Source organism: Aspergillus tubingensis (assembly GCF_013340325.1).
Source record: "Aspergillus tubingensis WU-2223L DNA, scaffold_4, whole genome shotgun sequence".
NCBI classification, from domain to species: domain Eukaryota; kingdom Fungi; phylum Ascomycota; class Eurotiomycetes; order Eurotiales; family Aspergillaceae; genus Aspergillus; species Aspergillus tubingensis.
In genome coordinates, this window is record NW_023336278.1 from 880,205 (window position 1) to 905,534 (window position 25,330).

Here is a 25,330-nt window from a genome sequence, read left to right on the forward strand (position 1 = left end):
GTAAGTCTGCCAAACCATAGGCGAGGATCCTGCCTAGCGTTGGCGCAGTCCCGAAGGAATCGCAATCTAGGAATACTGTAGCTGCTCCTTTACTATCCATCTCTCTGACTCGTTTTTTTGCTTTTTTTGGGTCTCCCTTTTTCTTTTGCTTTCTTTTTCTTACTTAATGCCCTTTTTTTCTTGGCACGACACACATTGTAGAATGTAACTAGTCGCGACCTTTGGACAAGGTAGGTATACTACCAGTAAGATCCAATTTTTAGGAATATTGGGTGGTCAGTGCAGGGGAGCTGTCGTTTGTAACGGCTGTAAGTCAGAAGGCTGGCCTCCAACTGGTAGGGAAATCTTCCACATCATTCCGAAATTTGGGACCCTGGGCGGATATGCCGTGTCTGCATCCAAGGAACGCTTTTAGATCCGGGACTCACATTGCTTGATCCTGCTCTGTCGCGCAGCTTGCTTTAAGCCCTAAACTAAACCGCTACTGGCTGTCGCCATATTTTCCAGACTGCCACAATGCTCCAAGGAGAGGTCTCCCCGGGTGCATTCCTATTTGTCCGTAACATCGCCCCGTATGTGATTTTGCTCCACCGCGACCCTTGTCTGGAACAAATGAGGCGGAACACGGGAAGCCTGCCGCACCCTGTCACTGACAGCACCAAGGCTGGCTGGCGTCATGGTGAGACTCCATTCAATTAGCCCGATCAAACGCATTCGCCGGTGGGTACCTGGCTTCCTCTTCCTTCTCGTCTTTGCTTTTCCTGGGCATTCATTCGATAAGTTTTCCCACGTTTGCTGTGACGAAACTGTTGGTCCAGATAGCTGATTCCAATTCACATGACAGGTGATAGTCAGCTCCATTGGGTGGAGTTGCGCCTGGATGGTGGGTTTCAATAATCGTATCCACCAAAATCCCGGCGGTCTCAATAGTGAAAATGCCATCGAGCCGGGTGTTTGGACCTTTGGAGTACTTTCCTGAGCCGTGGGAGACACGAACCTCCGATGAGACACTATGTCTATTTATTGGCACGACGAGCAGAGGCCGAGTTTCAGCTGAAACCGACGCGGTTTGCTTAGTCCAGACTTGATTAGCACCCGTGGCACCTGGATTGGGCTACCCACCGGTGAAAGTACCGACTAACTTGACACGGAGCAGTGACCCGATGGACAGTGCCAGACTGCCAGACTGCCAGTGCTGGTACGTAGATAGTACTCCGTAGACTAGCACCGTCGCACACAGAAGCCAGCTAGCCCCACTAGCCATGAGCTCCCTAACGCTAAGGTGAGAAGAACCAGAAAAGTGTTCGATGAGGTTCGTGCGGGGACGACTGGCGACTGGGCTTGGCAACCGAGGACAATCCCGAAAAGCTGCCCATGAGACTTCGACTATCGATTCTCTCTTTCGGGCTGGATTCCTCAGCACTCACACAACGGTTCCATTTTCCAGCAATCGTCTGGTTTTAGCCGCCGCGAAAATTCCTTAAACTGACTAGGGGGTCTCGACCCAGCTGAGTCCACGGTTGCTCCCGATCTGAACCCCATATCTGAACCACCGGTTCTGAGGATTGCACATCAGCCTGCCATCGAAATGTCCGGCTTCCAGTACCAAAAGTGGACGGTCTCTGAGGTATGGTATCTCACGTTTATTTTTTAATGAAGGCGACCGGCCCAAGGAGGTAAGAACTAGGAGGCTGATCCTCACACTGGTTTCTGTATGCAGCCGTATGTCGATGTACCAGGAACCTTATTGGAAGGACCGTTTCACGACAAGACCAGAAATGAGTTTCGCTTTGTCGATATCTGGGAGCAGAAACTATACGTTCTGGACCTGGCCAAAGGCCCCGACTCCCTGAAGATCATGGACACATCTGCGTCAATCGGGTATGTCGCTCCTAGCTAGACTCCTTGGCCCACAGGATAATTACACCGTAAGCGGTGCCCAAAAAGACACTAATATCATACTCCGAACTCTTGTAGAGTAACCGCCAACATTGCGAATGCTGGGGATTCACGCGAAAATCAGATCGTCGTAGCCGCAAAACATGGATTCGCCCTGGTTGACCGCACCACGGGCGCACTGTCCTATATTCAGAAAGTGTGGGACGATCCGGCCAAGGAGCATAGGTAAGTCAATAATCCAGTTTCCTTGCCATCCTCCTCGTGGGGTCTGACTCATCGGGAACGTCATCAAAACAGAATGCGTTTCAACGATGGGGCCGTCGACAGCCACGGCCGCTTCTGGGCTGGAGCCATGAACGATCCTAAGGTGCAGAACCCAGTCAACGAAGGTGTGATATTCAGGTTAGACCCGGACATGAAACTGCACCGCATGGTTGAACAGGTGACGATTCCCAACGGGATTGGCTGGAATCCTGCGGATGACACTATGTACCTGACCGACTCTCCCACCGGCAAGATTTACGCCTTTGATTTCGATGCTGAGACCGGAAACATCAGCAACCGAAGGGTGTTCTTTGACATTGGGGAGCCAAAGGAGCCAGATGGATTTGCCATCGATGAGGAGGGGTGTATATGGAGTGCTATTTACGGTGGTGGAAAGGTGATTCGTATCTCGCCGGAGGGCAAGGTCATTGGCGAGATAACTTTTCCCACGCGAAACATTACCTGTCCAGTTTTTGTGGGAACGGAGCTCTTCATCACGACTGCCAAGGATGATACCAATGATGACCAGCTTCCGGAATCCGTCCGGTATGGAGGCCGGCTCTATAGAGTCGATGTCGGCATCAAGGGTAAGCCTAAGAACGAGTTTCGACTTGAAGGCTGCCCACAATAGGTAGTACTCGATAGACTAGCGCAATTAGTTGACTGCTAAAGATAAGCCGATCTGACCGCTTGTCGAACTATCACCTTGAAAGGAATCGCCAGTTGGAGCCTTTGGACCGGAGCCGTATACTCAGTGTGCCCATGTAGAGAGATCAACATAGTCGTGAAAATGAGTATTTGAGACACTGTTCGAGCCAAAATGTAATGTCTGCCCAGAAGAAAATGATGAGTCTGTTAGCCACAGGATTCCCACAGAGCTGAGGTGGAGCAATCAGGTACTTCTGGTTACAGTACAGGGTATGTTGTGAAACATAGCTGCATCGTTGTTACATGTTGTGATAGACATGCTGGAGATCAGGATTGAAAGTATATTGGCAGCAGCAGATACGTATCCTTGCAGTTGTCGTTCTTTCCGATGAAGAAGGATGAAAGGCTGCCTTGGCCGTGTCGGAACCGGAGGATAAGTGAGAGGTCCGCGGATCGACGAACGGTGGGTGCAGAGAAGTTGGCACTGGCACTTTTGGGAACCGCAAGTCAGCAGACCTGGAAGTGTATGTCTTCTTTCTGCTTTCTGCTTTCTGTTTTCTTTTCCTTTTCTGTTTTACTTTGGTTTTTCGCCCCTAATTGTTTTGCTGACTACTCTTCCAAATTATCCCTTGTCTTTCCTGCCAATGTTCCTATCAGGATTAGTCTGTCGATTATTATTTGAACTGAAGAACTAAATGTGTACATTGATCATCAATCACAATGGAGAGGTAAGTAGAGATATAATCGAAGGTATGATCTGTTGTGGAAGTTGTCACTCGTCTTACCGCTACATCGCGTGAGGAAGGCTGTGGGGAAAGTAACCAGAGTCAAGCAAGTAGATGGAACGTGAATACACTCGGCAGGTAAAGATGGGCCTAGAATAATCTCAGTGGCTATTACTGGAGTAATGTATAGCCCTGAGTGGCAAGGTACATTCTAGCATTCTAGCAACTACTTATTGTGACATGACTAGAAGTAAATTCAGTCATGCATTCACACACAGTGTTTAGTAGATACAAAGTACGCCCCAGAAAAGATTGATGCCTGAGGATAAAACAGGCATGCAGGCTGCAGCCAGAAAACAAACAACTTCTCACCCATAATGCCATTCTCCTCCTCCAACCTACCTTCTTTCCGGGTCCTCTACAATGGCATCCAGCTCACAGGATCTTTAGATCGCATGCAGAGGTTCCTGCCCTATCCGGAGTCTAAACTTGATGATCGCTTGACTTCTCCCAGGAAGGTGGGTGACAAGTGTGAAGCATGTTGCATGCATATGCCGCACATATGCGCTACGGCAATACCATCACTTACCCTGGGGCCTGGGATCTAGCCGGAGCTAGCCCTTCCATGTGAACATACCAGTTATTCTGATATCATTGCCGCCTGGCCTGGTGAGTGGATGATAGGTAGGTTATTAAGTTATGCAGAGGGGCAGGCAAACGGAGAGACTCGTGGATGGACTGGAGCCACTTGGCTATGTATATGTATTTTCCTTTTTCCCCTTATTGTTGCTTTTTTTTCTCTGCAGGGTAATAGTACTTTTACTGAGTTCCCTGACTGTACACTTACTATACATACATTCAATAAGTACAGATGTAAGTATGCACATCCTTACGTACATGAGAATACCAGCTAAGCGACGCAGGGCCAGCAGTTCGAAAGTACGGAGGGCACAGAGTGGATACCTTCCGATGCGCAGATTTGCTGCCTGCGTACTCCGTGGTTGGGCGATCTGGACCCGTAACCTATGGAAGTAAAACAGTGTCAAGAGAAAATTCGAACAGGTTTGAATTCACGGCGAAAGAAGATAGATAATATTGGTCAGTACAGGATGAGATAAATCTCACTAGGATAACCGTTGACAAGCAGCTGAAGACGGCTACAGCGGCACTGAAAAAAGGCGAATCACAACTTGGAGACTGACAGTCCAGCAGGAAGCAAATAATGAGGCAAAGGAGGGTGGGGTGTTAGGAAGGAAGGCTTGGTAAGGAGAAAAATGAAATACGAAAAAAAAAAAAAAAAATATTGGAGGAAAAAGCAATGAGGAGACAATACCATTCACTGCAGGTTCTGTGGCGATCGAAAAAGGGCTTTGTTATTGCTAGGATCGAATGGCGTCGTGATTGATAAGTTCTCGAAATAATAATCCGTCTTCACCTTCCTCCTTGGGTAAGATACACTTCCTTCGTAGGATTGTGAAGGAAGGCAGGTCAGATGGCCGAGGGTGCCGTGTTCGCAACCTTCTTCTCCCCTTGGTTCGAAAACCAACATTCGAGAATTCAGACCGAAGCCACCTTATTCTTCCAAAACCATCCTTTTCCGACGGCTTGCCTCGAAATTCGTCCCTCCCCCATGGTCTAAATTGATAACCGTCAATAGCACGCAACCAGGAACCACTCCTCTGGGAAAAGCCCCCTCTCCTCTCCTCCGACTAAAACATGAGCTAACGCACGAACTAATGCAGCTTCTCTCACACTTCGTCCCCATTTCCAATTCCGCCTGCGTCCCCGTGGTCTTCCCCGGCCTAGTGTCTTTTAGTACCACAGAGCGGTGCCGGGTTGGGCCATAGTTTAGCCCAGGGCAGGAATAATAAAAAAAATAAATGAAAATCAACAGTCGCCGGGATTCGCTACCATGGCAGAGAAGGTGACTACTTAGGGACCAATTGAATCCACAAGGATAAATTTATGTCTTTCATTACCAGGCCAAACAATGAACGAAAAGAAGCACACAAATGGGGAAGGCGGAGAATGATTCCGATCCCGACCGCTGGCCTGACTGGCGTCTGCTATCAGTCTCATCATCCCATGCCATGCCTGGTCCCGTCAAGCCGCCACGATGGATGAATCAACTGAGGACGGAACACCTCGTCTCCACTTCCCGCACATATTAATCAGGTAACGTGTGTACCTCATCTACCATAGAGAGAAGAGCTAGATAGCAGGTAGCTACTAGCTTTACCGCCAACCTTCCACTAAATCGCATGTAGTTTCGCACGAATTGGCTCACCATCTGAAGACCAAGTTGGCGTGACCCGCAGTTGGCTAGAAGAGGCTTCCAGAACCGATGTGCCGCTCGCATAACCAGAGAATTTACCCTATACCGACACGGTGGACATACACCCTTACTCCGCGGCAATACCATCATCGTCCGTCTTTTTCATGACCTAATGACGGGCAGTAGCTATGATTTGTTCAGTATTGATAAGGGAGATACGAATGCGATCGAATCTTGTTTGCCGTGGCTAGCGAGGTTACCGCCCGTCCGTGGGGTTTCAGAGCGAACCATCCAGCGTGTGAAATACTCTAGTGACTAACGGAGGCATTGACTACTCCGTAGCAGGGGGGGAATCCCAATTCAGCTGGGTGCGCCAGCTAGACGAAGCAACAGTCCCTTTGAGGTAGTACAGAGGGGGGCCCCGCCCACTGAAAACGAAGGAAGGGCCACCAATTTTCCTGCTGCTAGCCAATGGCGCCCTTTGGATCGGCTAGATCGCAGAGAAATTTCCCAAGCTCACTGCAGGTAATTCGCTACTTTCTGCAGAAGCATGGAGCTCACCGATCCTTACCGACATATGTACTTGACAGATCTACAGACTCTCTTTTCCTACTTTACTCTATTTTCTGTTCCTTTGCCTTATCCCAATGGTCATTATTATCTTATTTTCTTATTTTCTGCGATTTTCTGCCTGACTTCTCCTGCGGTCCCACTTACTCAAGTTCAAAAGTACAAGCATCGTGTCTCAATCTCATGCATGCAGCAGAGATCAGAGATCCGCCCCAACCAATACCCTCTAAACCCCAAAGTATAGGCAATGTTACCATAGATAGTACGATGGTCGTGAAATGGTCGAAAGACAAAGCGAAGCAAGTGGGAGCCACCTGACAGTCAAGGACGCGGCAATCCGGACTAGCTCGGCCACCAATAGTTTCAGAATTTAGTGGCCTGGTCACCATGATGCAAGCTTCGGAGACTCTGTTATATCCCACCAATCCAGCCTGTACGCCCGTCTCTAATAGTAGTTGGCTTCCGCCTGCAGCACCCAAGTGTTCATGCTGGGTTACCCTAGCATTTGAGCATCACTGCTGGAAGGGAGAGGATGCTAACTGCACTCGTTGCATATGTTTGGGCTGTGTTGCAGCCTGCAAGTGGATATCTCCTGAATCCGGTGACTTCTAACATCATATACAGTCCGAGAACATTCTTCGAGACCAAGAAGCTCTACAACGAAGCAGTCACAATGCAATGTAGAGTCTATGAGTATGCTGCTGATGATTCAAGGTAGGCAAGACACCTTTATGTCTCCATGAAGTTTGCGGGATATACAGCAAGTGCCATCTATTGCACATTTGCTTCTGAGGTGTTTACAGAGCGATTGATGCCCGATGACGTAGCTGAAACACCACAGTTTCTCTTTGGCCTTTGGGCCGACCTCGCTGGACACCAAAGTCCGAATGAAAACACAAAGCATCCTCCGTGGACCACTTAGATGGCAGTAAGATGATGACGAGCCAGTCTCTCCGATGATCTGTCTTCTCTGTTGCCTGCGTGCAACGAAAGGAGATCCTTACAGCCCATAGACCCAGTTTTTAAAGACTCTGCTAAGCCACCAGGAAGGACCCATTAGGTTGAGACAAACGAGCTCACCAAACATGCCTATCAAGACACCCTGTGATAAGGAAGTGTCGACCTCGAGGTAAGGAAGTAACGGAGACAGAACCCCCGAGGTGTACTGAAGGATGGCAACCTGAGAATTAGAAAGGCGAGAAGCAACGGTGATCAGCAGCTGACATGGGAACGACGACGGTCACCCGTCTGTCATCCACAGTTGGGGGGGGAGGAAGGCAAAAGCATGTTGCCCGCATGCATGCAAGACATCGTGATTTGGACGTCCTGAGTGGGAGAAGCGAGGCCATCCGCCCCATCTGCCGATGCGAACTAGACGAGGGCCTTGTTTTAGCTTCTTAGGAGGAATTGGCACGGCAGCTACTCTGGGGCTAAGGCATCTAGTCTTAGGTAGATAGGCAGGAAAGACCCGTCCGGATAAGCGTCGCCTGGAGGGTGAACGAGGGTCTAAAACAGCCGGCAACACAAAGCCACGACATGGTTTCATTCAGAGTTAGAGCTAGCCAGATGTTTACTTTTCTCTTTTCTCTTTTCTTTTCTTTTTTTTTTTTTTTTTTCTTTTCCGGTTTTTCAGATTTTTCTTTTTTGTTGTAGTTGTCTTTCGTCGAAAATATTTCCTTTTTTTTTTCCCTTTTCCCTCTCTCTACTTTCGGTCAAGACTCCGTCCATTCTGGCTGTTTTTTTCACCTTGGAGGTGGATGTATTCCCTAACTGGTACAAGCCCATTTGTTCGACCCAGCCATGTCACTCGTGCAACAAACTATCTCATAAGTGCTGATCATTCAACTTAGCTAACAAGATATAGTTGGGGCTGTTGGGGCTGCGAGCGACACCCGAAGTCTATCAGTATCGAGATGTGGATTGGCAAGTGAAATCCGTGGAGACGAAATGCGAAGCACCAAAACCTTGAGCAGTGATTAGTTTGAGATCGTCATATGGTAGGAATGGAGGTGAAATCCTTCCGAGAAAAACCGGTGACTTAGTCATACTGCTTCGAGTGGCATGATTTCACGCTTAGAGGCTCTGTATAGATTACTACAGTCTAGTAGATGGTAGCTATGGGGTCGACGGTTGAATAGTCTGTATGCTCTGATAGTGAGTTGATGGCACTTTAAGGCGGTAAGTACACGCGGGAAGTGAGTGAGTGAGTGCTTTTAGTATGGCGTAAAGTAACGGAAGAAAGATACCTTCAGTATACCTCCCGGGTACCGTAAGGAACCCGACACAGCCTGATATCCGGCTGAATCGGTCGGTATCGGTAAAGTACCAAGCAGGTATTTTCAGGGCCTCCACTGATCCATAGTGCTGGCGCGCCCAGTTTAAGCGCTCCGGTTGACCTGCACCTTTTCCCCAGCCCCAAGGCCGGTGTTAGTTGCCTCTAGTGACCTCACTAGCTCGTTGTTAGTGGGTTACGTTTGTTGGCCAGGTAGTTAGTTAGTTAGTTAGCAGTCTTTTTACTGACATACCTGGGATTCTGTCTGTCTGTCTGTCTGTCTGCCTAGTAAATTAATGCACGCTTCGCTCGGCCAGCCAGCTGGGGCTGTGAAAGGATCCCGTGGGATCCCTAATCCACTACCCAGAGAAAATTAATAGCTCCATTCCCGAGGCGGCGCGCTCTCTCGTAGATTTCCTGCTTCGGCAAGTAGAGGAAAGTTCAATCTCCAAGATGGCCAACTCACTTGGGGCAGTGGTGGGTGAGTGTGTGTAAATGGTTTGTCTACAAGTAGTAGTCTAGGCATGGAGTCCCCATCCCTATAGCACCTCCCCAATTTTTTTTGATAGCGCAGTAAGCTAACTGTTATACTTTTTGAGAGATTATTTTTTCCCCATTTTAAATCATATCCACGTTCGTCAGCGATTATTCTGGACAAGATGATGGATGATGATGATCCACTACTACTGAGCAAAATAGTAGTACTAGAGACCCTTTCCTCTTCATGACTAGTTTACCTCCTACCCAACAACTATATTGGGAACAGCTTCCCAGCCCAGCAGCTCCAGTGCAGTGAGATTCCGTCACCCCCGAGTCTCTCTCATCTATGGCGTTGACTTGCCTCCACTAGCCCCTCTCTTCATCTTCTTTCTCTTTTTATTACTATTCAAATTGGTACTTTTGGCCACCGGGTATCATTGTCCAGGTCCTACTACCTAATCTAAAGTATGCAATCTGCATGTATGTCCGTATCACCCTGCTAAGTACGAGTCAGGTCCGAGTTTCGAACTTCTCAACAAGTACGTATTTTTGGGTACTAAGACGGCAAGTAGATTAGGTGCTTCGATGGTGGGCGCGATAGATCAATAATAATACAGTCGACATATTATATATATGATATTAATAATACAATAATTATTATGATCATGAGAATGGGCTGCAGGATAGGTAGTAGGCCCTACTCTACCAACCAGGCCTGGGTTAAGCCAGGCTGTCGGGGGGCGGAAGGGGAGGGAAACAAGAGTCTCCACGTATGTATGACTGAGATGTATGTATGTCGAATGTAAGTACCTCTGACCGGAAGGAGGTTATGGCGAGGTACTCGGTATGTATTCATGTATGTAAGATGTATGTATGTATGTATGTATGTATGTAAGAAGGCACACACACCCATGTCGGTATGGATACACCTGCCACTGGAAGTTGACCTCGAAACTCTCTTTTCCTACTTTAGTTTATACACTTTGCCATCTTGCTTGCTTGCTTGCTTTCTTCTTCCCCCCTAAGCATGCCGGTCGTGCTGTGTACTCTCTTGTTTCTTGTTCCTCTCACTCGGAGTTGGTAACTAGTCTTCCTTTTTAGATTTTTCTTAAATTTTTGTTTTTTTTCTTCTTCTTTTTCATTATCTCACTGTTGTGACATGCGCGATCCGCCCAATGCAAGTCGGCTTCGGGTCCTTGTCTTAGTTGTCTCCTCTTCCCACGTCTCTGGGTTCAACTCATGGGGTCCCACCCACTCTTGTTTTTTGTCGCCCCCGCCCATCTCATCCCAGCAATCAGTTTTTTTTTCTTTTTGATCGATTAGGATTTTATTTTTATTTTTATTTTTTTTTTTCTTCTTTTCTTATTTCTATTTTTTTTTATTCTGATTTTATTTTTTATTATTCTGATTTTCGATTAATCCCCATCTTTATTTTATTTTATTTTCACTGTCGTTTCGTTTCACACCGCCGAATGATGCTGTCAACAACGGTTCGAGGTTACTTTACGATCGTCTCTGCTCCCTCCTACGGGAAAGCCGTCCGCGAGCAATAATAATAATAAACCATGCCTAGAGAAAATAATCAGAATAACTAATCCTCATCATAAATCATCATCGTTCCTGGACAGTCTGGCTTGACTTCTTCCTTTCTTGTCCGTTCTTCCAACTGTCACCTCCCTGTCCCTGTTGGCCCTCCATTCTATCCATCTTCCTCCTCTTCTTCTTTTCCTCTTTGCCCTCCCATTCTCCGTATTTATTTGTTTATCGTTATAGATAATTTGTATTTCTTTCGTCCTCTGCTGCCCTTTACCTCCACCTAAAGATAACATCCATCTTACTTCTTGTTGGTGCGATCTGCACGGTTGTTAATCTGCCATACTACCTACGACTACTACATCCGGTATACTGCTGGTCACTATCGTGTAGTACTCATTTCTTTCTTCCTCTGTCTTTTCTGCAACCAACAATACCCTCCTAGTCGGGAACAAGCAGCACCACCGGGTGTATGATATTGAGGTTTCACTTCTTCCCTTGAAGCAACCGGGTTTCTCCCACCTGGTCCTCCTTTTGTCCCTTTATTTTTATCTCTATTGGTTCCGTGATTTTCCTTTCACCGTGGCTACCCTCGGGATCAGTGTGTTGGCGAGTCTTCCATACTCCCACCCGGTTCATTCCTCGCAACAATATCATTCGCTGTCAGGCTACCATCTTGCCCAACCCGCCGGCTCCCTCTCTCAGGCAGCTCTTCACGAGTCTCCAGCTCATCTAGAGAGAGAGGGGGCCCAGCAATGCCCTAGGTCGCTCCATCGATCTATCGAAAGAGAATCGGAGCATATGTCGTCCACCTTGACTGGTCCTTCCCCAGGCGATGCACATCCGGCCGAGGATCACAGTACGTTTGGTAGAAAGCGGCCTCGCTCAGACGATGACTCTGCATCTTCCGATGGACCGGACCCTGTGCGTCCCCGGCCTCTTTCCTGGCAACCATCAGCTCCTGTGGAACCTTCCGTGAAATCTACTCAGCTTCGTTCCATCGGCGTTGAGTCGATCTTGAACCCACCGTCAAAAGCAGCAGTCATTGCGGCAGAACCCGGTCGCGAACCATTAGGGTCCCAGGTGCCGACTACTTCATCGTCACCATCCCATGCCCGACTGCCCTCCTCCCCATCAGTCCATCTTCCCTCTCCCTCCGTTCACCCAGCAAAACGTCTCTCTGCGTCCCCCGCCATGAAGCATCATCAGGCCATCGCCCCAGCTTCTCCTTCTGCGCGGTTTGTTTCAACGGGAGGTGGTTACGCCCAGAGACTGGGTGTTTCACAGTCTCCTCTGGCTCACCCATCTCGTCTAGCCTCTTATTCAGCAGCTCCTGGCTCTCCCCTATCCGCTGATCCATATCCTGGGCAGTCGGTTTCGACATCTACGCATCCTGCACCGGCTCCAATCTCCATGCATTCGACTCCAACTTTCCACAGCCGTCGGACAAGCGCCAACCCTACGCCTGCCCCAAGCTCCCAGGAAACAAGCCCTACAACCCCTGTTTCTGCTTACAGTCAGCTCGGGCGGTCATCTCCAGCAGTGTCTGCTGCGCCAATGCAGCAAACTACACCGTCGTTCCTCAATGCATCCGCGTACGGATCCAGTGAGCCCGCCGCTCGCTTGCCTTCAGTCATAGCAGGACCAAGGTCCACAGGGGAAGAAGCGGCTACTACGGGAGCCCAACCAGAGAATCCCCCTTACCCTGGCATGATTCCTTGCATACTAGATCTGAAATCAGGGTCTTCTAGCCAAGCAGAGAAACGAAAGGCGAACAGTGATGCATCGAGGCGGTTCCGGAATCGGAAGAGAAACGAGATGCAGCTGGAGCAGAAGATCGCTGGGCAGCTGGAGGAGATCCAGAAGAAGACTGAAGAGTTGAAAAGGCGTGACGATCAAATCCGATCTCTGATGCAGGAACGGGATTTCTATCGCTCTGAGAGGGATTTCTTCCGTGAACACGTCTCCCGCTTGGTGCCTACAGGTCAGCTTCCGGCCAGGCCAGCATCCCCGCTTACCCTACGACCGCCTTTCGAGTCCACCGCCTCTGAGCGCGAGGCCACATGGCATGCCTCGGAGGCCAGAAAGATGGTCGAGAACACTTCTGGAAGTGGGAAGCTGGCGCCAGCGCCATCTCACCTGATGGCCGGTTCGTCAACCAGGCCGCCCGTGACGTGGTCGGCCACTCCGACTTCGTATCCGGCAGCCCACGTTGACCGAGGTCTGCTGCCCGACGACCAGCAAGCAAGATCACTGCCCCAGTTTCCGGGACAATGGGCGCGAAGCTCTTGAAGAGATGAATAGCAAACGTGAACATCGGACGCCTAATCTGGCTTTGACATCTCGAGTATCGGATTACTCTACGATACTTCTGGCGGCTCGCAGGGAGGGCTACTAATGCCAGTGGGACACGCATTCTCGAGATATCTTCATTTCTTATTTTCCTTTTTTGTCATGTAATCGACCTCCGCGTGCCCTTGCGCATCAGGGACTGAGAGCCATAAAAGTTCCTAAAAGGCTTGTTTTCTTTCCATATCCTCCGGAGGCTAAGTCATCTTAAGCATTGGGAAAAGCTCTCTGCGCACGATTCGTGTGATCAGCATATGAAATAGGTGTATGGACGGGTGGTATTTTGAAAGGTGGCTTTGTCGTTACCTCTTGTTTGTCTTTCCATGATCGGGTATTATCGTGCAACTTGTCTATCTTATACATTTATCGTACACATTTACTCAGTTATATCTCTCCTGGTTTTTTTCCATTGTTGGTTAAGTGTTGGGTGGCGTTGGGTTTCTCTGCTTCGCTTTGCTATGAGTTAAACGGCCTGCACGGTGGACTTTTGAAGATACTCCTTGCTGCATGCAGCAATGTCAGCAAATAAATTGCTTTGAATGATTTTCTGCTTCTTCTCATATTGGGCTATAGACACTGCCGTTATCTGACTTTTAATGAGCGAGGGCGATGTTCATCATTCGGCGTTCTGTTCTTATGATTTCCCCACGTCCTTTCGGGCTTTCGGCACAGCAAAATAGATTGTATAGCATAAACAGGAACAACTTGATGACACATGCATCCGAGAATCTTCAGCCGTGGAAGCATTCATGTAGATCTTTGCTAAGAGAAATGATGGCGGCCTAGGGCATCCAGGCACCTTTTCCCAACGGGGAACTTCCGCCGTCCACGTGCTCTGATTCAGCCAATCAAGACGTCCCACGGCAATGCTGGATCAACGATCAACTTGAATGCAATAAATGAAGATGGAACTAACACCATCTGCTGCCTTTCTCTCGAGAAAGCTCCTCCACTTCTCCCACTAGATATCTCCGTCCCCTGTCGACTTCCCGTCCTATTCGGCCTCGTCCGCTGAAGATCCATCCCACCATTGCACGTGGGCCACCTTTGTGAGCTTCTAACCTGAACTGGTAGAAAATCACACACCATGCCAAGGTGGGATGAAGGGGTTATATGAGGACCGTCCGGTCCGGCGCGATGGCCGTAGCTGCCACTCGCTGCTGTGCAAGAAATTACTTCTCATAGGCATCATGGGCGTCTCTGCTGTTCTACTTCCTTTGTATCTCCTGTCTGGGTATGCTAAGCACCACTATCAAAGTCTAATAAGGACCCTCCCTTCCGAGGGCCCCTGAAGCTCGGACTGTGTGGGACTACTGATCGCTGACTATCTGTGCAGAGTCACCTCCGGACTGGCAGTCCCCGCCTCGAGAAATCAATCCACTTGCGATACGGTCGATCAGGGGTATCAATGCTTCTCCGAGACTTCGCATCTTTGGGGTCAATACGCACCGTTCTTCTCTCTGGCAAACGAATCGGTCATCTCCCCTGAGGTGCCCGCCGGATGCAGAGTCACTTTCGCTCAGGTCCTCTCCCGTCATGGAGCGCGGTATCCGACCGACTCCAAGGGCAAGAAATACTCCGCTCTCATTGAGGAGATTCAGCAGAACGCGACCACCTTTGATGGAAAATATGCCTTCCTGAAGACATACAACTACAGCCTGGGTGCAGATGACCTGACTCCCTTCGGAGAACAGGAGCTAGTCAACTCCGGCATCAAGTTCTACCAGCGATACGAATCGCTCACAAGGAACATCATTCCATTCATCCGATCCTCTGGCTCCAGCCGCGTGATCGCCTCCGGCAAGAAATTCATCGAGGGCTTCCAGAGCACCAAGTTGAAGGATCCTCGTGCCCAGCCTGGCCAATCGTCGCCCAAGATCGACGTGGTCATTTCCGAGGCCAGCTCATCCAACAACACGCTCGACCCAGGCACCTGCACTGTCTTTGAAGACAGCGAATTGGCCGATACCGTCGAAGCCAATTTCACCGCCACGTTCGTCCCCTCTATTCGTCAACGTCTGGAGAACGACCTGTCTGGCGTGTCTCTCACAGACACAGAAGTGACCTACCTCATGGACATGTGCTCCTTCGACACTATCTCCACTAACACCGTCGACACCAAGCTGTCCCCCTTCTGTGACCTGTTCACCCACGAAGAATGGATCAACTACGACTACCTCCAGTCCCTGAAAAAGTACTACGGTCATGGCGCAGGTAACCCGCTCGGCCCGACCCAGGGCGTCGGCTACGCTAACGAGCTCATCGCCCGTCTCACCCACTCGCCTGTCCACGATGACACCAGCTCCAACCACACATTGGACTCTAACCCGACTACCTTTCCGCTCAACTCTACTCTCTACGCGGATTTTTCCCACGATAACGGTATCATCTCTATCCTCTTTGCTTTGGGTCTGTATAACGGCACCAAGCCGCTGTCTACCACGACCGTGGAGAATATCACCCAGACAGATGGATTTTCGTCTGCTTGGACGGTTCCGTTTGCTTCGCGTCTGTACGTTGAGATGATGCAGTGCCAGGCCGAGCAGGAGCCGCTGGTCCGTGTCTTGGTTAATGATCGCGTTGTCCCGCTGCATGGTTGTCCGGCTGATGCTTTGGGGAGATGTACCCGGGATAGCTTTGTGAAGGGGTTGAGCTTTGCTAGATCTGGGGGTGATTGGGCGGAGTGTTTTGCTTAGCTAACTATCTTGATGGGTTGTATGTATTAAATTACATATCATCACTTCATGTAACTATATATCGAAAATATCGATAGTGACTACCTCGGTAGATATCCAGATCCTTCTTTCCTCATTCCACAATCAACTATTAGCCATCTTAATTATCCACTCAAGGCACAGCGTAGGAACGAACAAGTAATATTATACACTCCTCCCCAATGCAAGAACCACCGCAATTCATACCTCATATAAATACAATACAATACAATACATCCATCCCTACCCTCAAGTCCACCCATCCTATAATCAATCCCTACTTACTTACTTCTCCCCCTCCCCCTCACCCTTCCCAGAACTCACCCCCGAAGTAGTAATAGAAGTAGTAGAAGAAGCAGACGACCTCTCCACCAATCTCTTCGGCCTCTTATCCCCATACGCTACACAAAACCCCACCTCGTCAGCATGCACAGCAAAATCCTGGAAGATAAAGAAGAAGAAAAGAAGAAGAAAGGTTACATACTCCTCTCATACAAACTCCAAGACGTATACATCAAGATGGGCAATCCCACCATTACTGATATCCATCTATGAACCCATTCCCATCCCACGTTAGTTAGTTTTACTTAGAAGAAATGGGAAGGGAAGGGAAAGAAGTGGATGGGATGGGGTTAGTGGCTCACCGTCTCGCAGCAAGTTTATATTCTTTTGTTTGGCGGATATCTTTCACTGCTCCTGCTGGACGTTGTCCACGGGGTGGTAGTGGTTGGCGGTGGTGAGGGTCCATGATCACTCTTGGTTTGGGGGGCTGCATTTTCTTTCTTTCTTTCTTTTTTCTTTCCTTTGTTTGGTTCACTCGGGGGTTTTTATTTGGAATTGGTTTGGTTGAGTGAGTGAGTGATGTTGAATGGGTGATTATTGGGAATGTAAGTACTCCGTAGGAATGAATGGTTATGAAGGCTGGATGAATGATGGATGGAGGCGGAAAAGTCAGGTGGTTTAAGGGTCGGATTATTATCTTTTGTGCCTGAGGCATCACTCTCCATCTATGTTGTTCTATACCGATCTACCAGAGCTAAGTTGACTGATTCTACAACAGTGCACAATAAGTATGTACTCATTTCATTTGTAGTATTTAATTAACCCGCTGTGCTATTTGCCGTAGCTTTCCACCCAATTTCGAAGTTCGAAGAATTAAAACTCATCCTACAGTACAGAATAGAAGTAAAAAGAGAAGAGAAAAACAAGATAATACAACGAGTCCAGGTCCATTCTAGATCTCGAATGACCACCGAATAAGAAAGCAACAAGCAAAGCATGATTCTAAGCGAACGCCAATAACTTCATCGCCTGCCTTTGAAACTGAACGCTATGCACGAATGGCTCGAAATGATTCCCTTAACTCCGTAGTATTGAGAGTGAGAGGAAAAGAGAAAAAGAGACAGAAAAGCTGACCATGGGAAAGAAGCATGAACAGTTGGAATGGATCCGCGGGTTGGGATAGATATGAGTTGCCTCGCAGATCCGGTGACAAGGTAAGAGAATTGAAAGATGCAAACAGCCACAGTAACTTCATCGAGCTTCGAACCACATTCAACGGTCGGGTCTGCGGGTTGAGATGCAAGTTGAGATGCCACGCAGACCCAAACAGAGTGAGAGATATGAGATATTTGAACCACTGTGACTTCATCAAGCATCAAAACACACTCCATGGTCAATCGGTTCGGGTGTGCGAGTTGATATGCCAGGTTCGATGCCACGCAGACCCGAACCGACTGAGAAATATGAAAAGTTGGACAGCCACTTCATCTTCATCAAGCGTAAAACCCCAATCAATGGTAAATCGAAAACGAATCTGCGGGCTGATGTGGAAATGAGACGAATGCCTCGCAGATTCGAAGACACGTAAATCGAAACGAACAATCACTTTGACTTCGTCAAGCCTTTCAACCACCCAATGGCCAGTCTGTTCGGGTCTGCGGGTTGAGGTTCCTGTTGAGATGCCACGCAGACTGCGAACATGCGATGTATTATAAGTTGGACGAGTGTAGACTGACCATTGATAACCGAGATAAACAATCACTTCAATCTCATCAAAGCCTTAAATCACTCAATGGCCAGTCTGTTTGCGGTCTGCGGGCTGATACCCAAGTTGCGATGCCACGCAGACTGCAAACATTGATCGAGAGACGAGAAAAACAACCACTTTAACTTCAACAAAAGCCTTTCAATCAGTCAATGGCCAGTCTGTTCGCGGTCTGCGGGCTGATATGCGAGTTGAGGTGCCTCGCAGACCGCGAACATGCGATGTAATTTCTTAGTTAGACGAGTGCCTGGCCATTGAGAAACGAGAGAAACAACCACTTTAACTTCATGAAAGCCTTGAACTACTCAATGACCCGTCTGTTGGCGGTCTGCGGGCTGATATTCGAGTTGAGATGCCACGCAGACCGCCAACATGCGATGTATCATGTAAGTTAGATGAGTGACTGGCCATTGAGAAACGAGAGAAACAACCACACTTCATGAGAGCCTTAAATTATTCAATGACCAGTCTGTTCACGGTCTGCGGGTTGGTATGCGAGTCGAGGTGCCTCGCAGACCGCGAACATGCGATGTTTTCGATGGACGAGTGAAGCCTGACGATCGAGAACTGTCTCAGTTGGGTTGGCCATTCGGCTGGCCGTTGGGTTTAGTATTAGGATCGTCAGGTTTGTCCGATGGAACGTTCCGTTTGCGTGCGTTGGCGCGACGAGCCCTCTCCTCGGCGTGATTCTGAAATTCTGCAATCAGGGCAGCCGCAGCACGGCGACGGGGACGTCCTCCAGGAGCTGTGTTGAAGTTTCGGGGTGGCGGTCCAGAAGGGGGAGTTACATTAAAAGCCTCATAGATGTCTTTGGGTGGTTCCGGGGGGCCCATCGCAAGATCTTCTGGAGTTGTGCGTCTGATCATCTCTTGAGTGTAATTGCGACGCAGACCGAGCTTCAGGATTTTGGAAGGGCTGGATCGCTCCTGCTGACTCTTTCCCTCAGCGGGCTTCGTCTCGGTAGGCTTCATTTCGGCGGGCTGATCTTCCATCTCAGAATGGGATCGCTTTCTGGTCGCTGCACCCGCTCCTCCCTTCAAGGTCAGCTTGATGCGCAGCGTCTTGGGCGGCTCAGCTGGTGGAGTTGGTTCCGGCTCTGGCTCCCTCCGGCGTCGCTTGGGCACTTGAGTAGTCTCTGAGGCTTCGCCGCCGCGGCGCCGTTTGCGAGTCGGCTCCTTGGTCTCTTTGGCCTCTTTCACTTCACCTGGACCGTCTTTCGGGGCGGTTTCATCGTGCTGAGCGATCAAGGTTTGGATGTAGGCAGCCGGCATCATTCGATCAACGGCAATTCCTCTCTTGCGGGCCTCCTCCCGAGCCTTGATTGTCGCCTTGACCTCGTCCACGTTTTCGAAGAAGAAAGGCATCTTGTTATCCTGAGGCAAGTTGCGCTCTCCCATGCGTGGGGGATATCCGAAGATGCGGTCCTTCTCGAACTGTTCATGAGACTTCAGACGAATTGGAGGCTGGGGGAGCAATTTGTCTCCGTAGGTGTTGTTAGGGCGGAACCAAGAATAGCCTTCGCCTACAACGACAAGCTCTTCGCCAAATTTATTTTTTTGGCCTGTAAAAACGAACCCATCCTCGTCAGTCCACCGGTGCGTCTCGGACGTAGAGATTGGCTTACTTATTCCCTCAACGCCGATCTCTGCCTGGGGCTGCGCTTCGGATGCGGCCTCGGTCACGGGCTCCGCCTCGGACTGCACCGCTGGAGTTTCGGTCTTCTTCTCCTGCTTCTCCAGGTACTCCTTGCGTAACTCTTCGATCCAGCCCTCAGCTTCCGATGACTGCTCAAATTCTGGAGCAACAGCTGCCGCGGCCAGGTCAAGCAGGCGGTTTGCTAAAACTGCCCATTTTCCATCGACACCTGCCTTCGACGCTTGTGCAATACCAGCTGTTTTCGCATTGGCCTGTTTGTTGGCACGCGTCTTCTTGACTGCTGCCTTGCCCTTTACTTCCTTGAGAGCAGACTCTGGCTTAGATGATGGTGCACGGTTTCTGCGGAAGCGCCGCTCAGATTCCAAAGATTCCATAGCTTTAATGGTAGGCTTTCTGGTTCTTCCAGAAGTGCGCGCAGCTGACGTAGTGGTTGAGTAGCTGGCAGTTGGGGATCCTGGGCCCTCATTGGAACCATCAAGACCAAATTTGTTTCCATACATATCAGCATGGTATTCAAAAGGAAAACTTTCGCCGTACGGAGTACTGCGTTCGATTCCGGGGGTATCCAAGTCGTATCCAGACATGGTGTCGAATTCAGCCTTGCTGTCAAGAGCAGGGGTACTTTCAATGCTGTCAGCAACCACGCGGCCAAAGGGCGTCTTCGGGAAAGAAGGTGTTTCAAGAGAAGCGTCATCCACGGCCTGGCTTGCGGCGTTGATTGCAGACTTTCGAGTAGATCGCTGAGGTCGCGAACTGGTTCGAGTAGCAACCTGTGAATTGGCAGCCTTGTGACTGCTTCGATTCACTGCAGAGACGGGAGTAGACTGCACTGATTTGGAATTCTGAGTCGCAGCCATTCTGGATTTGCGTTCGGCGCGACGAGATCTCGCAGTCGTGGTACGAGGAGTAGAGCGAGGCTGCGTAGCAGGTGTTGCAAGCTTGGTGCTAGCCTCCTGGGCTTCAGCAGCTTCAGCAGTGGTGGCAGACGCAGCAGAATTAGCGGGAGCTTTATCGGCTTTGCCGCTCTGAGCGTTGGGAGTAGATGTGAGAGAAGAGGTAGAGTCCACGGAAGAAGTCTTCTCGCTGTTCTCAAAGCCGTTCAGCTTTGCTGGCATAGACTTACGCGTCTTGCGGCTGTTGGAAGCGGAAGAGTTCATGGCGGGAGAGGAGACGTTAGAAGTAGACATGGTGGGGTTTGTTGACGGGTTTTGAGTAACAAGAGACTTGCGTCGATCTTTGAGTGTTCTTGACAGAAAGTTATGCAACGTCGACTGTGACTGTTGCTTGGGATTGGAAGCAGGAGTTGCAGGTTGCACGGTCTCACCGTTGGCTAAGGCCGATTTCCTGCCGCGTCCTCTTTTCTTAGGGACGCTGTTGGATATCTGCGAGGGACCACCAGAACCTTGTTGATTCGGGGTTTGGGCAGATTCTTGATTCAAACCTATTTTCTCGTCTACAGTGGCAGAACGATGCGTCTTGCGACGTTTGGAAGAAGAGAACTGTTCTTCGAATGACGTTGTGACAGGTGTTGGGGGTAATGAAATAGAAGAATGAGATAAGTTCGAAGGGAGAGCTTCTGGTTCACAAGTTGTTTTACGTGACGCACGAGACGAACTTCGACGTGTTTCTCTCTAGAGATCTGGTTAGAAATCGAAGAAAGAGACGCGAGGCAGAAAGATGCAGAAGACTTACGGGAGTCAAGTCGAGGGAGAGAGCAGCGGGGGACCCAAGTTCCCTCGCAACAGAAGCCCTACCAACCACTTCAGTGTTATTAGCTTCCATCGCAGTGAATAGCCTCATCCAGGTGAATCCCCAAGTCCCAAAACGGGATTCAGGTCTTTGTTCGGCTTACTTGTTCACTGTTTCTCAATCACTTCAATCCCTTCAGCAACCCCGAAATACGGCTTGTCCCGGCCGAATCCTGTATTATACAACCACTGATACTTCGGAGGTAACGGACAGGATGGCAGGCGAACTACAGAGTCTATTCCTGTCGAAATGAAGGGATTCGATCGGAAGGGTTATGCGACGGGGATTTGGGGCTTGTCGGGCCTGTGAGACGAGGCGAGAGTCAGTGAATGGAATGAGGGCCGATGGACGATTCGGAAAACGGAGGCAAGCAGGAGCGGCACCTCCTGGAAACCCAGAACACCTGGCATGAACCACCAACGGGGCACGAAGCAGTCCAACAATCTTCTCCACGTACCAATATCCAGCTATACTCGTTGTAATTGTAACCACAACCGCCCAGATCCAACTCGTCGTGATCGGAGACCAGGGTGGCCCGTCGGTGAAGCGGAGGCGAGGAGTCGGAACGTCAAGGCAAACTGCAGGCGCAGGGGGGCTCCCGGGGCTAGAGGAGAGGCATAAAAGACATGGCGCAAATGCAAAGGAGCGACTATTGAGCCGTTCGAGGATCTCCGGGATCGCAACAGTGGCAGACAAACCCGATAGTCCGGACGAGGGAGCGAAGAAGAAATGTTTGGCAGCCCGAACTCCATCGAGATGCCGGGAAATTAGGGCTTGCACGGGCGGCGGGCGGTCACTGGACCGCCGCTTGCCCCAAAGCCGCGGGCGCTTATCTTAGCGCATCTTCCGCTTCGGCCTGTTCGTGTCGTCGCTCCAGCTTCCCATTCCTCTCGCTATATCCCCGGTGTTTGGCCTTGTCGCTTTCTTCTTTTCCGTTCATTACACTGCCTGGTCGCTGTGGTTTTGGTCTCTCGCTCATCATGCAGCTGTGGCACTCCGTTCTCCAGCTCTCCTTGCTGGCTTCTGCTGCTATCCCGACCGCGGCTGCCTCCGCATGGGGATTTACTGATGCCACCGTGTCAGTAAACACCAAAGGCGCTGGTGTCGGTGCGGGCGTAAAGGAGGTGTACGTTTCTTATTTTCTACGATGTTATCTTGCTCTTCTGGAACTTTTGAACTGATGGTATCTCTCAATTGACAGTATCCCCGATAACAAAGCTCTTACCAAGCCCATCGCCCTTGGAGTTGCCGATACCTTGAAAGTTACTTTGACAGCTCAAGAAGGACGCACCGGAAAGCACGCACACCAAGTGTACCTCCTCCTCCAGGATCCTGAGACCGGATTGGACATTTCATACCCTTTCAACGTCAAAGACAATGGCAAGTCCAGGCTTGACCTGGTAGGTGGCTTGCACTTCACACAGAACCAGCTAGGGCCTAGCTGATGTATACTTCAGACCCAGAAAGACCTCCCCGTTCAATTCCTTTCCGCCTCCGAGCCTCTTGAGGCCCGATTCCTGATCGGATCCTTCGGCGAGTCGACCGCATACAATGCTGCTGCCTTCCAGCTGGATGTGACCCGTAACGCCGATGAGCCCGTCCCGACCGTCGAGGTTTCGCGGTATGGAAAGCTTCCTGAGATCCACCACATCTTCAAGAGCGACCCTCAGAGCCCTCCCATTGTGATCACGCTGGCTTTTGTCGCCATGGTGCTCGCTACTCTGCCTGTTTTGGGTGGTGTGGTAAGTTCTACTCTATACTTTCTTTTCAATACGTCTCTGACACTGCTCCAGTGGCTCTTCCTCGGCGTCAACGTCAACCACCTGCCTACCGCCTTGAAGTCGGCTCCTATCCCTCACATTGTGTTCCTTGGCTCCCTCCTCTCCATCGAGGGCATCTTCTTCCTGTACTATAGTTCTTGGACTCTCTTCCAGATCCTCCCTGCCGTCGCAGTGGCCGGATCCGTCGCATTCGTCAGCGGTAGCCGCGCTCTGGGTGAAGTCCAGGGCAGACGGCTTGCCGGACTCAGGTAAACGCAGTACTGGACTACTGCTGCCTGAGTGAGTATCTTTGAAGTAGTGTTCCTGTAGGGAACCAGGCATGTGCAGACAAGCCTTACTGTATGAGTGTAGCAAAACAGACATGAATAGGATTTTCGCATCTACTAAACGATACTTATTATAACACATCTCTATAAAAATACTACCTAGACAGTCAGGGGTCTCCCACCTCCCAAACCACAATAACAACAGCAGCAACAATATCAAAAGAACAAGTAAATAATTCGTAATGGCTGACGTCACCCGCGCGGCTAGTCCATCATCCCAAACGGGCTAGTCCGCCCGATCCTCTGCAGAAGGCAAATGAATCCATGTAAAACCGATCATCACCACCACCGCAATTATTATGCTTCCAGAACATCAGTGCTAAACCCCAGCTCCACCCCCAGATCCGCAATCTCAATTCCTCCAGATCCGCCAACCCATGGGCGCCTCATCCTCCAAGCCCGCGAGATCCGCCGCCCAGGCTGTCTCGCGGCGCCAATACCCAAAACAACCCGTTTCTCCTCCGACCTCCTCCCCAGCACAACCACCACCAGCATCTAAAACCACAAGACAGCAACGACAACAACCACAGTCACAACCACAACCACCGCGACAACCGTCGCGAGCACCTCCCACAGGACCAACCTACCACTCCAAAGAACCTCCCTCCCTCGAGCGCTCATCAGGTACGTACATCCAACCCATCCCCAGAACCCAATCTAACAATATCTCTACAAAGCAATCGACCTCGACGGCCGCGACCCCGACTTCGCCGCACAACTTCGCACCATTGGCCCCGTGACTCCTAACCCGACCTTCTCCCACACTAGCACCTTTGCGCGCCAACAACCCGCGCCTACCGTCTTCCCGCCCGCATCTAACCCGGCGTTACTGGTTTTCTCGGCGCGGCAGCGCCTCACCAAGGCCGCGGAGCAGGAGTTCGAGGCGATGGGGAGATCCGGGTTTCAGGGCAGGGAGTTTGTTGATGCGTTTACCATTCGGCAGGTCTTGTCGATGAGGGATAGGCAGGGATTGTCGGCGGAGGAGATTGAGAGGCTATTGAGGTTGAAGAGTGGTGTTGTGGGGAGGTTGGGGGATAGGGGGGTGGTTGGAGATATTGGTTGATGGGTTCGAATTTCGGGGGGGAATGAGTGTACGATAAGGAGGAGCGAATGGATGTATGTATGCATGGTTATGGAATCGCATTGTATTATTATGGGATGGTTTGGATTGTTGTAGATGGCTTGTTTGGGGTGGATGAGCGTGATGCGTAGGATTAAATATATGGACTGCATGTTGTTGTTATGTTGCTACGTTATAGCAAAGCTCATGCGATTCTGTGGGCGTGTGGAATCTACAGGTGAACTGGGACTTGATTCTCTTCCAAGGCACAGTCGGTCCATGATAGACCTGATCAATTGGATTGACACCAAAGGTGGAGCCGGAGTCTTCTTGGGTTCGTCACATCCTTTGTGATTATGTTCAAAGCTTGGTCTAATAGAATGCTACCTTTATTTGGACTTCTGCCATATCTTCACTCGGAATGAGCATTGGGGGTTTGGCATAGCAGATATACACATGTGGAAGATTGTCTGAAATTGCATCGACACCAATCGCTGCAGATGTCCATTGTAGAGAGTTGAAGCTGAAGTCTCTGTTACGGAAACATTTACGGAAACAGTTTATGGACAGTCACTTGATACCAAGTTATGTTTTCGCAATAACGGTTGTGTTATACTTCCTTTGCTCGGTTATCCATAATTGTCGCTGGATGTTTCGGGCAACCTCATGGCATCTTTGATGAGAATCGATCAATGGATAATTACATCTGGCTTTCTCGGAGTATGCTCTAAGGTCGCGGGTTTTTATGTGTTTGTTTTAGATGACATTTGTAGATCGTGTATCTGATGTTGTAAACTTCGGCCGTTATATATAGTTATGCCACTGGTAAAAATGCTCGATATAAATCTTGACATTGTCACGGTCTCCCCTCCATTCTCCAGACCAACAAAACAACAAGCACACATAATAAAAAACAGAATAAAGTAAAACAATTAGCAAAAACATCAATTCAAATCCAAGAACCCAAAAAGACAACAAAAAC

The 25,330-nt window shown here is 49.7% G+C and overlaps 7 protein-coding genes across 7 annotated transcripts; 5 read left to right on the plus strand and 2 right to left on the minus strand.

The window, feature by feature from the left end:
- Nucleotides 1-1,588: 1,588 nt before the first annotated feature.
- AtWU_02851 (SMP-30/gluconolactonase/LRE family protein) lies at nt 1,589-2,794 on the plus strand (the record flags this gene model as incomplete). The annotated part of the gene is made up of 4 exons (XM_035497964.1): nt 1,589-1,627; nt 1,721-1,881; nt 1,978-2,124; nt 2,197-2,794. The coding sequence occupies 4 exons, from the start codon at nt 1,589-1,591 to the stop codon at nt 2,792-2,794; spliced, it is 945 nt and encodes a 314-aa protein (XP_035353857.1).
- Nucleotides 2,795-11,467: 8,673 nt separating this feature from the next.
- Nucleotides 11,468-12,958, plus strand: AtWU_02852 (uncharacterized protein; the record flags this gene model as incomplete). The annotated part of the gene is made up of 1 exon (XM_035497965.1): nt 11,468-12,958. The coding sequence occupies one exon, from the start codon at nt 11,468-11,470 to the stop codon at nt 12,956-12,958; it is 1,491 nt and encodes a 496-aa protein (XP_035353858.1).
- A 1,247-nt stretch (nt 12,959-14,205) lies between these two features.
- On the plus strand, nt 14,206-15,711 carry AtWU_02853 (histidine phosphatase family protein; the record flags this gene model as incomplete). The annotated part of the gene is made up of 2 exons (XM_035497966.1): nt 14,206-14,249; nt 14,352-15,711. The coding sequence occupies 2 exons, from the start codon at nt 14,206-14,208 to the stop codon at nt 15,709-15,711; spliced, it is 1,404 nt and encodes a 467-aa protein (XP_035353859.1).
- A 303-nt stretch (nt 15,712-16,014) lies between these two features.
- AtWU_02854 (uncharacterized protein) lies at nt 16,015-16,477 on the minus strand (the record flags this gene model as incomplete). Its single annotated transcript, XM_035497967.1, has 3 exons — nt 16,015-16,130; nt 16,214-16,278; nt 16,374-16,477. The coding sequence occupies 3 exons, from the start codon at nt 16,475-16,477 to the stop codon at nt 16,015-16,017; spliced, it is 285 nt and encodes a 94-aa protein (XP_035353860.1).
- A 1,871-nt stretch (nt 16,478-18,348) lies between these two features.
- On the minus strand, nt 18,349-21,214 carry AtWU_02855 (putative GPI-anchored cell surface glycoprotein; the record flags this gene model as incomplete). The annotated part of the gene is made up of 2 exons (XM_035497968.1): nt 18,349-21,063; nt 21,125-21,214. 2 exons carry the CDS (start codon nt 21,212-21,214, stop codon nt 18,349-18,351), a joined length of 2,805 nt encoding a protein of 934 aa, XP_035353861.1.
- Nucleotides 21,215-22,161: 947 nt separating this feature from the next.
- Nucleotides 22,162-23,214, plus strand: AtWU_02856 (putative oligosaccharyltransferase subunit ribophorin II; the record flags this gene model as incomplete). Its single annotated transcript, XM_035497969.1, has 4 exons — nt 22,162-22,307; nt 22,383-22,581; nt 22,639-22,923; nt 22,975-23,214. The coding sequence occupies 4 exons, from the start codon at nt 22,162-22,164 to the stop codon at nt 23,212-23,214; spliced, it is 870 nt and encodes a 289-aa protein (XP_035353862.1).
- A 451-nt stretch (nt 23,215-23,665) lies between these two features.
- On the plus strand, nt 23,666-24,351 carry AtWU_02857 (uncharacterized protein; the record flags this gene model as incomplete). Its single annotated transcript, XM_035497970.1, has 2 exons — nt 23,666-23,912; nt 23,966-24,351. 2 exons carry the CDS (start codon nt 23,666-23,668, stop codon nt 24,349-24,351), a joined length of 633 nt encoding a protein of 210 aa, XP_035353863.1.
- Nucleotides 24,352-25,330: the final 979 nt, after the last annotated feature.